Source organism: Plectropomus leopardus, chromosome 1 (assembly GCF_026936395.1).
Source record: "Plectropomus leopardus strain MGB_pleo_1.0 chromosome 1, ASM2693639v1, whole genome shotgun sequence".
Classification (NCBI taxonomy): Eukaryota; Metazoa; Chordata; class Actinopteri; order Perciformes; family Serranidae; genus Plectropomus; species Plectropomus leopardus.
Genome location: NC_142176.1, coordinates 18,782,464 through 18,795,649, shown reverse-complemented (window position 1 = coordinate 18,795,649; position 13,186 = coordinate 18,782,464). Strand labels below are relative to the sequence as shown.

The following is a 13,186-nucleotide window of genomic DNA, read 5'->3' as shown; positions in this document are numbered from 1 at the left end:
ACATACTTATATACTATATTATAGTCAATTTCTGCCAAAATATCTCTCTAAATCCTACACACTTGACCATTAATCCATAACAGTGCATTATATTGTGTATTTTTTCTAATGTAAAAATAAATATAATCAGTAAGTATGTATAGCTCTGAGATTAATGTTGTGAAAAACAAATCACATGTCCCCGTACAGCAGCTGACCTCCAGTGTACAGGCAGCCTACAGCTGGTGTATGGTTACACTCCTGTCACTGATATGGACATAATGAATCTCTTCCTCTTAGCGTAATCTCACACTTGATTTAACAATTACAATAATGGGTTAAAACAGACTCCCAGATTACGTTGTACCATTAATCCCCCTGTTAATAGTGTGTCTGTGTCTCTCTCCTGCCTATAGAGAGTCTTAACCAGCTTGATGCAGACAGCAAGAGATGCGACCAGGGATGAAGTCTCCATCATCAAGGTAATTTTACCACACCTAAAATTAAACAATGCTGGCGACATGGCTCTAAGGATAGTATATTCAGTCAGTAATTCAGACCACCTCTTTGGTCCAGACTGAAATATCTGAACATTAACTGAGTGGATTTTCATGAAATGATGTACAGACATTCATGTTCCCCAGATGACAAATCCTAATGACTTTGCTCTTCCTCTGAATATTCACCCAGCACCACCAGTAGGTCAAAGTTTTCACATATCCTGCAAAATACCTGAACATCTGCCAGATGTATTAGCTCAAAACTTGGCGCAGGCATTCGTGGTCCCCAGATGGTGAATCCTACCAAATTTGGTGATACCCAAAATTTTCCTCTAGCTTAACCAGAAGTTTGACATTTGTGATTTTGAGTGACATTTCTCCACAAATACTGGTTGGATTGCTGTGAAATTTGTTACAAACTTTCATGTCGCCATTAGGATAAATTGTAATGACTTTGGTGAACCACTTACTTTCCCTCTGGCAGCATCATTAGTCATTTTTTAAATTTGCCAAATACTTTTGCATATGACTGAATACCTGCATAACTACTTGTATTCCGAACAAACTAAGATGCACTTTGTGTTTAGTGCAAATTTTAAAATATTAGCATGCTAACATAGCAGCCTAAAATTGTGAGCTTAAATACACAGACTGTAAAAATAACGGACGCAGTTTCTGGGACATCACCAGTTAGTTAGCCATCTTGGTTTTATGGAGCCAGAGGTGGACAAGAGGGTGGAGCTGTGAGGAAGCGAGGGGTGGATTTGACTGAGAAGCTGATGAAACTATGAGCAGACAGCCTGTCACTCAAAGCATCCCACCCTAAATTGTAATTTTAAGCCTCAATAACTTGTAAACATGTGAGTTATATAAAAAGTCACCCTTGTACAGTCGTCATGAATGGGGAAACTAGATTTTTTGTTTTTGTACCAGGCTGTAAACATGTTTATTTTTTATGTAATTTTAAAATGGTTGTTTATTGGGATTGACTCTGTTTTGGAGCCAGCCTCATGTGGCTATATGAGGAACTGCAGTTTTTAGCATTTCCACGTTGGCCTAAATTGTCATCCCTGGAGGTCGTCGCTTGGAATTTAAATGTTATACCTGCTTAGCATAATAAGCACTCTAGCACTGTCATCGTGAGCATGCTGACAGTAGCATTTAGCCTGAAGCACAACTGTGCCGACAGCTTCGCAGAGCTGCTTCTTAAGTTTGTCCTAACATGTATCAGTTACGTCTTTGTTGTTTGTCTTTTACGTGTTTATTTGCACTACTACGCTCATGTGTTTACCAGGCGTACTTCAGTATACCGCTGAGCATCTTGAGCTCAGTGCTCAGTGCATCTCACATCACCACCGTCAGACTGATCCTTCAGTACTACAGCAGGAACAAGGATACGCTGCAGGTGAGTAAGCACGACGTTACACAACCGTGTGAAACCTACACTGACCACATTTAGCCTTCTCCTGGAATTCTTTGTTTTCTGTTTCACCACTGTAGCACCTCTTTAGTCCTTAGTTGATCATTTCCCTCTGTTTGCCAGTTGCCCAACAAGTACCTGTCCACCATGGTGTCAGTGCTGTTCCAGACCCACCTGGTGAAAGACGGTAGTCTCTTCCCAGAGCTGGCTCCCCTGCTCGCTGCAGCCAGCCCGGCTGACATCCAGGCTTTGCCCTCACTGCAGAACAACATCAATGTGTAAGTCGTGGTGTCACCTCATAACTTCTAATGGCCCCAATACTCATTAGTAATGAGCCTTATACTTATTATTAAAGGGCACATTTATGAATGATTTGTGTGTCACTTATTCTCACAGCAGCATTATTTCTCTGTTGCTCTGATGTGTAAAAAATTAGGATTGATTCCTTGGTTTCTTAACTCCTTGAAAACTAAGCAAATTGGCTAGATTTGTTTTTAAAAAAAAAACATGGGAGGAAGACAATGAGCAATGAAAGAAGAATGAACCCAAAAATTTGACATTTGTGAAAAGCACTGGAGCTTAAGCTTAAAAAATATAATACATTTGTAACATAATTTTAATGTAATTGTGGTCATTATAAATATAGTTTTTCCATAGCCTTTGTCTTTCTTTCCCAAAAAATCTTTCCCTAGCTTTATAAAAATCATTTTCTAAATCTACTAATTTCTTACCATGTAGCTTGTTGCCTTAATTCCGTGTTGCACCAATTAGCTTAGTGTTCAAAGGTGAAATACTTGTCGTTGAACACAGCTTGCAGAAAACTCCCACATACTGTCTAACTTGCAAAAGTAATGATTTTAATGTGACATTTTGGTAAGTAGACCTTCATTAGTCAAACAGGTATTTTCTTTGTTCCCATGTTTGCCTCCCTTCTTTATGCACCCTGACAGTAGAAGTTGTGCCAGAATTCTCAAATTGATCAATTGTTTGAGATTATGTATATATATATATATATATATATATATATATATATATATATATATATATATATATATATATATTTAATTCAAGTGGCAAATTGGACAATTAAGAATGCATGTATAGATGTGCTCTTGAATGTCACCCATAGTAGTCACAAGAATAAACTTTGTGGCTAAACCTGTTCCTAAAAACCGGCTTAAAATGTTTCATATTGATAAAAGGCTTTTGTTAATTATATCCTGCCTTTGCATTTTTAAATGTGCATCTTTTGTGGGATACATGATGCTCATTTCCAGTTTGAGATAAAGAATCTAACAATGACTTCAGTTTTAGCTAATAGCCTGATCACATCTGAGATTGAGGACAACTTTATTGAATAAACATTTTCACATTCTTAATGCTCTGCCTGTCAGAGCTTTACATTCCTGCAGCAAATAGATCCTACTTAATATTATTTGTGTGTGTTTTTTTTATTTGCCAAGAGTAGGTGGTGGACACCATGATTTATTTCAATGGTGCACAATAATGCAATCTCTATTTCCTACATACATTATGCCTCTATCTGAACACAGCAATGGTGTCAGGCCTCTGTGAGAAGTGATGTATCATTGCGCCTCGTGGTGCCAGGAGCATGCATTATACATAGAAAGTAAAGGAAACGAGTTGACAGACTAGATTTTAATCTAGAGCCGGTTTGTGATGTGCGCGTGGAAGTATTTGCTCTTGATTCAACAAGAATGATACATTAAATATAGAACAGCGGGGAAGCCCTCATTCTGCTTTGGTCTTTGCTATCTGTGTCTAACAGTGAATTCAAGTCAAAATTAATTTTGTCTGAAGGGAAGTTTTGACAGCAGATAGTGTACACGTCTATGAGACACATCTCACAGTATCACAGTCAAACATTAACCTTCTGTTTCTATTTATTACACTAGAAATGAATGAGTCTATTGTTAGATTATGCCACTATGACTGTCTGGATGGTAAATATGTTAAAAGAGATGAAACATTTTAATTAGTGAGTTTTGTAATTTTTCACCTCAGACCCTATTTTACCATATTTTTGTGTCTAAGTGAGTAATGGGAACAAGTTTTGAAACTGGTCCAGTATTGAGCGACAGTGCTGCAGCCTGCAGTGGTGAAACAGGCTGTAATGTCACAGTTAGCACAACACTGGTCATAATGGCCTGTTGATAGTGTGCACATGCCCCGAGTGTTTACATTGCACCAATTTAAAAAATAATTTTCCTCATCAGTCACTTAGACACATTAAAAAAAATGGGTTCAGGTTGACAAATACCAAACCTGTCCTTTAACAGAGTGGCATGAGAGTGGTATCAATCTTCACATTTAACTCTTTACATGAATTATAAGCCCATTTCCCATAACGTAATTTTCAGTACCTTTACTTTGTTATTTTTGTAAAAACAAAATTTAAAAAACCCTTGAAACCTGTTTAAATGCAGACATATTTGTCTTGTATTGCATCACAGAGCTATTAATGTACCTAATAAGCATATACATAGGATTGATTTTAATAACTTCAAAGTGCTTGAAGTGTGCATCATGCAGCTATATTATCCAGGTAAATATAACCGATTGAGACTTAGTATCCGCAGTTACTCATTTTCAAATGACTCAGCTTGGGATCAGAGGCAAAACAAACTTGATTGGGACATCCCAGTATATCGCACAAGTTTAAACTAAATGCTTTACTATTTTTTTCTAGGAGGGAGACCATTAACAGACACTTGGAGCACATGACTCTGGAACAACGTCAGGCGTTTGGCTTGTGGTACAGCAAAGTTATGCCCCCCTCCACCATTGCAGGTCATGAGTCACTCATCAGGGACACAGGAAACCTGATCGCCTACCTGCCCTTCCACAACTTCCAACACCTCTCATCTGCTCAGGTAACGGCCCTCTGAGCTCTGACACCTGGCTGGGAAACCCGAGAAGCCAGGACTCAGTCAGTCCGATTAGCCTCGGGGCTCAGCAGAGCTACTTGTCACATACTGGTTAAAAGGAAAGCACAGACAGCCCCTTCTTTCTCTGTGTGTGTGTCATATGCTGGTACTGATGTTCAATAAGTAAAGATAGGAACACATGAATTAGAAATGACCAGGAGATAAAGAGGACACTGACCTTTCAGCCCTCACCAATGAATTTAAAAGGTTTAGTTTTACATTTTGGGAAATGCACTGACTTGCTTTATCAAGCCACAGTGTGGCAGCTCGTAAGCTTAGAAAACTCATGTTGACAAGAAGAAGACAAATATAACGTGTTCATTTGTGGGCTTCAGAGGTCCTTGTGTACAGATTTAGTTTCCGTTGGACAGAGCCAGGCAAGCTGTTTCCCCATGTTTCCAGTCTTTATGCTTAACCCTTTAAAACCTGAGTCATCATCAGTTTTCTTGTGCTGCAATCAGACGCCTTTCACAAGCTATTTGATCCTAAAAAAACCTGAGCAAATTGGTTTAAATTCTTTCAAAAAGATTGGGGACAAAGGCATTGACCAACTTGGCCATAAATACCCCACAAATTGCAAAAAATAAGTAAAATGTGACAAAAAATTAGTTTAAAAAAAGGGGAGGGAGGATTATAATAAAAATATAAAAAATAGGGAAAATGGCCCAAAAACTACATTTATAATTACACTTATTTTATATCTAAAATTATGTCACAGAAAAAAATAGAATACAGTTCATAAAAAAGTTTATTTATTTTTAATTTATTTTATATTGTTTTGTTTATTTTCAGGTAATTTTCTTGTAGTTTTTAAACATTAATTTTTTTTTTTTTTTTTTACTAACTTTTGGGCCATGTCTTGTTTAGTTGCTTGTTCCCTTCTGTTTTCAAAGAGACTGAACCAATTTGCTCAGGTTTCAAAGGGTTAGCTAAGCTAACTGTCTCTTGGGGGTAGCTTCATATTTCATATACAAACATGAGATTGGTACCAATCTATTTATTTAACACAGTATTTTCCCAACCTTGCAAACTATTCGTTTGCATGAGTTCATAATTCTGTGGGTTGTGAAGACAGCTGAATTATTACTTCTCTAATATCTCTCACATTTTAAAAAATGTCTAATATTCAGACAGATATGCTTTACTGTATTTCTGTCGTTGTGTTTCTCCACAGCTGTTGGACGGCCTGCATGTGTTGCAGAGAAACACCCTCACTTCTCTAAAGCAGGAGTTTATAGCTCACAGCCTAATTGGCACCTACAAAAACCTGACAGCTCAGGATTTCACCAGGTGGGGAACGAATGAATGGAGGCACATTCAACCTGTTGTTGGTGTAAACTGTTAATTAGACATGAGCTCACATTTATTTATTTACTTTGGTTTTTTTTTTTCTTTTCAGGTTCATTTTATCTTACTGATATATTATTATCATTATTACGGTCATGTGTGCTATGGACAGTAATGAATTTAAATGAATAATAACTCTCCCAGAAGAATCTTCTTCTCCCAGGTGTGTGTTGTTAACACAGTGTTTGTAATTTTAGGCTGGGTAATCTCACATGCCTGGCAGACCCAGAGGACCTCCTTCTGTACAAAGACACTCAAGTCTTCAGTGTCATCCGGGACATCGTAATGAACTGCACACGTGAGGGACTCAGTCTACCCAGCCATCTGGTAAGAACAAAAAAAATCACTATGTGGTTTCTGTAATGTTTTTATATGTGTGCTATCATTTAAAAGTTGCCTTTAAGATATATTTATATTATGTATGTTTTCTCTGAACCTCATGTCCAGACTTCCAGTTTAATACTGAACAGTCCAGAATTAAAGGTCCCATCGTCACTCAGTCCTGATCGACTGGGAGATCTTGGTCCGCTCCTGCCCTCGCTGGGTGTGACTTTCCTGCAGGATGTCAGACCGTCACAGCTGCTTGCTGCCCTCCCTGCCATCAACTCTGTTCCCTTCAGCCCTGCACAGGTAGGAGCATACTTAACCTGTAATGTACAGAGGAAGATGTGCTCTGTATAGTCTGACAAGTTGATTTTACTTTTAAAAAATCTAGGAAACTGATTGCCTTGAAAAATGTAAATAACTTTAACTATCAATCTTAATTTATGTTAACTTTATATCTAAGTTTACTAAAAAAAAATTTTGTCATATTTACTTAATTTTGTGAAGTTGTTGCAACTTAAAAATGGCACTAAACATGTTAACCAAACAAAAATTGCAGAATCCTAACTTCATCATTGGCAAAAATTCCTGTCAAGATCAAGTAAAGTCATACTTACTTAGTTTACTGAAGTTGCTAACACTTACAAAGAATAGTTTTACATGTCATTTCTAAGTTGCAGCAACTTCTAAAATTAAGTAAAGATGGCTAAATTTCAAGTAAACTTAACAATTAGATACAAAGTAAATTTAAATTAAGATTCACAGTCATATTTACTTTCCTTTTTCACGGTAGTAGGTTTTCACGATTGTTTAAAGTAAGATCGACTTGTCAGATCACAGTGTGGGAATAATCATCTATAACTGCATTTATTTAAAATTTAACGTACGCAGTTTTTTTTAAATGGCGGCTGGTGGGGCTTGTAGTTGCTGAAGAACAGCTGGCAGTTGGTCTTCAGCACACTGACCCCTGATGTGAGACGTCTCATGAGGCATGACAAGACATGAGCTTTACTTCGACCATCTGCCATCATCTGAAGTGGATCCTTTTACTTTCACCTTCACCTCACAGCTGTTGTCTTGCTTTTATATCTCAAATGAAATCTTAGGATAACTAACTTCTTCAAACCTGCAGATAGTTTGGCAGGTACAAGTAATGGCAGCATCTTGGAGTCTGTTTACACCTATGAACATGCGTCTTGACTGATCTGATCACGGCTGGACAGCTCAAAATTTCTTTGGCATGTGATCTGATCTCACTTACCTGCTCTTTGTGTAAATAACATTCCCTCCAGGATTTTTTGACTTTGCGATCGCAACAGTCAATGCAAATCCTGCCAGTCCCCGTGAAGTCTGTAATTTTGTCCAATTATTGCAAGTTAATCACAAATTTGACCATTCACATTGGGTAAAATCTAATTTCACTATAGAGCCGTGTGCATCGTATTGATTTGCTCAGCCCCTCTCGTTCTCTTTCTCTGTTTATCATGAGACCACTGCTGCACCTGGGACAGAATCATACACACACTAGACAGGAATAACTATTAGCATCACAGAGTTGAGCCATTTTTCTGTCAATGTGAGGCTGTCTGGGACCGTTTAACTGCACAACTGTCTAGTGTTGCCGCTGCTGTTGCGTTAGCTCATACTGGGCAGAGAGGAAGAGTGTGGCTCACAGAGAGACGGTCCATCAGCGCTGATCAGCAGCAGCTGATTGTCAACAATCAGATGCTATTCTGTCCACCCTCCTTACATTCATAAATAGATTATAATTCTGTGAGAAACACTGAATGCTTATAATGATACGCTTTGAATCCGAGAAAGCATCACAACTTCAATTTCTGCGCAACAAATACCTAAAACTATTGCAGCATTTACTGCAATTTTTTTTAGAAAGCTACTGTGAAATTTGGCAGGTCATGCTACAACAATCACAAAAACAGCCTGCAAAATCCTGCAGGGACTGTAAGAAAAACATAATTTCATTTAGCATTAGAGGACTACTGCTGCGGGAGTGGGAGTCCCAATTTATTTACCTACTGTCATTTTTTTGTGTTTTGCAGGCATCCATGATTGTAGACAAGATGTCTTCAAGTAGCTCCGTGAGTTATCTTGCAAACACTTCACACAATGAATTCAGTTTTGATACTTTCTGTACCCTGAGCCTCACACCTTCCTCTGCTTCCCCCAGCTGACCGCTCCGGGAAAACTGCAGGAACTCGGCTCCCTCATTGTGGGAATGAAGACAGAGACATTGTTGACCATCACCTCTGACAGGCTACTCTCATCACTGCCCGCCATGGCCCAGTATATACCATGCCTCAGCCCGCAAGCCAATGCAATCTCCACTAAGCTATGGGTACAACAGACAGACACACACACACACACACACACACACACACACATACACACACACACACACACACACACCAACTACTGCAGCTTCTAAATAAGCTAGAAGTAGCCGCCCACACACCCACAGATGCAATGGGATATGACCAACTTGCTGTTTTTGGTCACTCACTGTTTTTATTTGATGATCTTTGGTATTTCGGGTGTTGATTGACTGCAGGATGTTAGAAGAGTTGCTGTGTGATGCTGAACTGATTTGTCACATTCAAACAAAATCAAAATACCCCAAAATAAAACAAGCCTTTTTAAAAACAAAGTTCAAATAAATGAGGCAGAAAACAGATTTATCAAACAATAAAACTGAGATTTACCAAAAAAAGACAGCGAGTTGGTCATATCCCATGGTACCTTTGGGTGGTTATTTCAAACTTGTTTAGAAACCACAATAAAGTTAAACACTGTGTCCTCTTTGGCATCTTCCTTATTGGCTATTTTCACACGCCTGCCTTTAATGAGATGATCCTGAGATGCCAGGTCAGGTGATGAAAAAAATGGGAAATTATTGAGGCTTGCTAGAAATGCCCTTACACCAACAGTAGGGACACCCATACATACCGACTTTAAATCTCAGTTTACAAGTATTATCAGTCAAAGCTGTGTTGAATTTGGCTTTGCAGAAGTTGAAGGAAAAAACAAAAAAGCAAAACTGACATCATAAATGACAATAAAATTCTCAGTTGAATTGAACAGCATATAGGAGACATTATATTACCAAGAACACAATACCCTTTTGCAGTTGAAATTTCATTTACTTCTTACTTAACTCACTTTCTATGGAAGTTTTATTATTTGATCATGAGACTTTTAGAGTTATCTGACTTTTTTTTTTTCAATATTGTCTGCAGCACTTTACATAATCGCTCTTCTTTTCTGACCAGGGCTTCCCAGAAGTGATCTTTTGGTTGGACGAAGTGGAGCCGTTGCTCTGGTGCACGCCACTGCTCAGCATCCATCCCAGGACTCATGTGCTCATGAACAACATCACCGCTGCATTCACAAAACCCTGGAACACACAGCAGGTATCACACAGCTCATCGTGCATCAACACACATCATTTATGTCGTGGTGCTCAAACCTCAAAGCTCAATACATCTCAGTAAATGTGTTTCAGCTCATGAGCCATTTTCACTGGGTGCATATGCAGAGAGGTAATCACTTCAGCCAAAGCGTTGTTTTCAGTTGTCAAGTTGTTTTTCGGGGGGTCAAATAACAGAGAAGCTTCAAATGCTAAAATAAAACATTCAGTATTTACCAAAATAAAAAGTTTACGTCAAAAACATACACAAAGTAACATTTAAAGCAGAAATATATTTTACACTATTCTGTAAAAATATCTGTTTTTTCATTTTATCTTTTGACCTCCAGTTAACCTTATCCACATAAGGGCAGCTAAAACAGTGTAGATAAACAAATAACAAACAAACAATGCCTTCTTGCGAACCAGACTGGTTATGTAATATCAGTGGGTGAAAACTGAAGTTTTGCACATAAAAGTTTGCGTATATGTGACATCATTTAACCCAGAGCCTGTGACTTTACTCTGTGTTATGATCTCTTTGTGCTTCCTCTGATTAAATATGCTTCCTCTGTTTGTCATGTGAAGGTGTCTATGACAGCGTCTTGATTAGCAACTAAATTATTAAGCGGAGAAGCAAAACCAGAGACGTCATCATCACTGACACTGTGAATGGATGTGTGACTGTTTGTACAAACAACAGACAAAAACTATCATGCACAATTTATAAAGGGTCGCCCTTGTCCGTGACCATGAAAACTGTGGACAAAAAGCAGCCCAGAGCCTGCATAAACCAGAATGTTAGTGTCAAAAATATCCATTTATTGATACAAATTAATTCTTAATATTTATTACTGTTTCAATACTCATTTTCCATCATACCCACTTTGCGTTCTCATTCTCCTTTATTGTTGATGTTTACTACAATCCTGCTGTTTTCTGCTACTAACCAATGAAAATATATTATCTTTGTCATGTTATAGCTTCTTGTATGTATCTTTGATTTAAAACAAAAAACATTTCATACCCTAAATGTTCATTTTTCCCATTGATGTCAAAAATTGTATCAAATATCAATATTTTTCAAGTTATTGTATCAAATCTATGAATTTCAGTATTTTGATAACACTATGCATGTTTTTTACACGTTCTCCTTCTTCTTCCCCAGGCTAAAGCACTTTTCCAAGAGGTGCTTGATACTAACCCAGACCTAAGTGAACAAGACTTTCTGTAAGTATGCTTCATTTTTGTGATAAATTTGTATTCACTCTGTCTGTCCAAAATGTCTGCCATTGCTCTAATTGTCTCTTTTAACCCTCTGGAACCTGGATCAACATCAGTTTTCTTGTGCTGCATTCAGATGCCTTTCAAAAGCATTTAAAGCCTTTTAAAGAAATGTCATGCAAAATACAAGATGTTCATAAATGGTGAAAAAAAAAGAGAGAAGGAGAGAGAATCTTTAAAAAAAATCCAAAAAAGGGGAAAATGTCCAGAAAACTAAAGTTATATATTATAATTATATATTTAAAATTATGTTACAGATAGAATGTATATTCTGTTTTACTTTTATTATTGTTTTAATTTTTTTGCACTTTCCAATTCATTTCCTTGTTTGATATCAGTTTTACTTTTTTCTTCCGATTTTTCTAGTAATTTTCTTTTAACTTTTTACTTATGTTTCTCTAATTTTGGGGTGATTTTTGTTAAATTGCTTTTTCCCTTTTTCCATATTTTTGAATGAAATCAAGCAACTTTGCTCAGGTTTCAAAGGGTTAACTGTGTTGGTTCTTTGCAGCTTTACAGTATATGCAACAGTTATGTGCATCTATTGACAATCACCTCTATATAATCAGGAAACTGGGAACGGTGGGTCAGGGTGTGAGCTGCAAGTTCTTACAGGAACGTTTCAAGGCCGATCCCTCACCGTCCTCAGTGAGAAGAATCCTGGCCTTCCTCCGGCAGCAGCCTCGTCCCCTTCACACCACACTGGTAAAGTTACAAAGTTAATAATGAAAAAAAGAGAACTCCTGCATACTGTCCAATTACTTGCAAAAAAAACTAATTCACTTAACAATGTTTGGGTTGTCAGACCTTCATCAGGTTAAATGATTTTTGTGTTGGACAGTGTGCATGAATTCTCTCTTTTTTCGCATTCTATGCACGTTTTCCTCCTATGCACCTGTCCTAATTTTTTGGAAGGTGTGCATGAGCCTCAACATTCAAGTTTTTATTGGTTTTTATTTATTCTTTTCTACAGTTAATAACAGAGATGTGACTGTGATATTTTAATAAGGCCCCAGTACACTTTTCTGGTCATTATTGAACACCATAACTCAGGAAGAGAAGGGGAGATGTTTGGTCAGATACTGAATTGGTAACACTAATCTTGGGAGTCCACCATGAAACTGTGCAGATTAGATAGGTGCTGTTACGCTGAAGATGCGTGCGACACATCCATGTTTCTACAGAAGTGAATGTAAACTGTTTGTGCAACTTGATTGCTTTGCGGAGGCATACATCGCAGTAACTCTATTACTATTTATATACTATTTGTCTATGTGTCTATTTTTCTGGACAGAAAAAGTGTGTGATCGAGGAGGTGTATCATTTTAAGTTCTTCTCTGAGCTGCTCAAAGATCTTGGAGCTGAGATTGCCCTGTCCATGCCGTAAGTCAGAGGTTGACATTAAACACAGCACTCTTAATGTGAAAACATAATTTGTGGATATTTCAAAGCAATTGAAATATGGCCATCTCATTATGAAGAATTACATATCAAAACCTCTTGTGAACGTGTCATGTTTCTATTAAAAAAGAAAGTGCCGTCTATAAAGTATTCCATAGTGATGATGAAGATAAAAGGGTCAATCCCTCCATTTGGAAAAGAAATTCGTGTTAGATTTCTAGACTATATAATGAAAAATATTCTTCATCATTTTGTTGTGTGTTTGCTTGCAGGGTGAGCACCATTAAGAAGTTTCCTACAGATGTGATGGACACTCTGAGGAAGATGATCGTTGAGCATCCTCTTCCCTTTCAGATGCTGCCGAGAACAAAACAGGAGCTGCTGGTGGACAAAATTGTGCAGAGGATGGTCAGTAGAGCTCCACTGTGTTGCTATACTGATCTTTTTCACAATTTAGAAAAGTGAAAGGCAAATGAAGAAAATGGAGAGCAAAGATTTTCAGTTTTAAAGACAGGAAGATTTCAGCAGTGCACTTTCAGTAGTTTATTTGATATTTGAT

At 37.6% G+C, this 13,186-nt stretch overlaps 1 protein-coding gene across 2 annotated transcripts in view; it reads left to right on the top strand.

The window, feature by feature from the left end:
* Positions 1-13,186, top strand: part of strc1 (stereocilin 1) — a 31,354-nt gene that overhangs the window by 9,003 nt on the left and 9,165 nt on the right. For both annotated transcript variants that reach the window (XM_088076984.1, XM_042487626.2), the window contains 14 exons: positions 396-461; positions 1,774-1,884; positions 2,023-2,177; positions 4,610-4,793; positions 6,022-6,137; positions 6,392-6,521; positions 6,642-6,824; positions 8,579-8,617; positions 8,707-8,874; positions 9,806-9,946; positions 11,111-11,172; positions 11,796-11,931; positions 12,521-12,609; positions 12,900-13,035. In XM_088076984.1, coding sequence (XP_087933110.1) covers positions 396-461; positions 1,774-1,884; positions 2,023-2,177; positions 4,610-4,793; positions 6,022-6,137; positions 6,392-6,521; positions 6,642-6,824; positions 8,579-8,617; positions 8,707-8,874; positions 9,806-9,946; positions 11,111-11,172; positions 11,796-11,931; positions 12,521-12,609; positions 12,900-13,035 — 1,716 coding nt within the window. The remainder of the gene's footprint in view (positions 1-395; positions 462-1,773; positions 1,885-2,022; positions 2,178-4,609; positions 4,794-6,021; positions 6,138-6,391; positions 6,522-6,641; positions 6,825-8,578; positions 8,618-8,706; positions 8,875-9,805; positions 9,947-11,110; positions 11,173-11,795; positions 11,932-12,520; positions 12,610-12,899; positions 13,036-13,186) is intronic.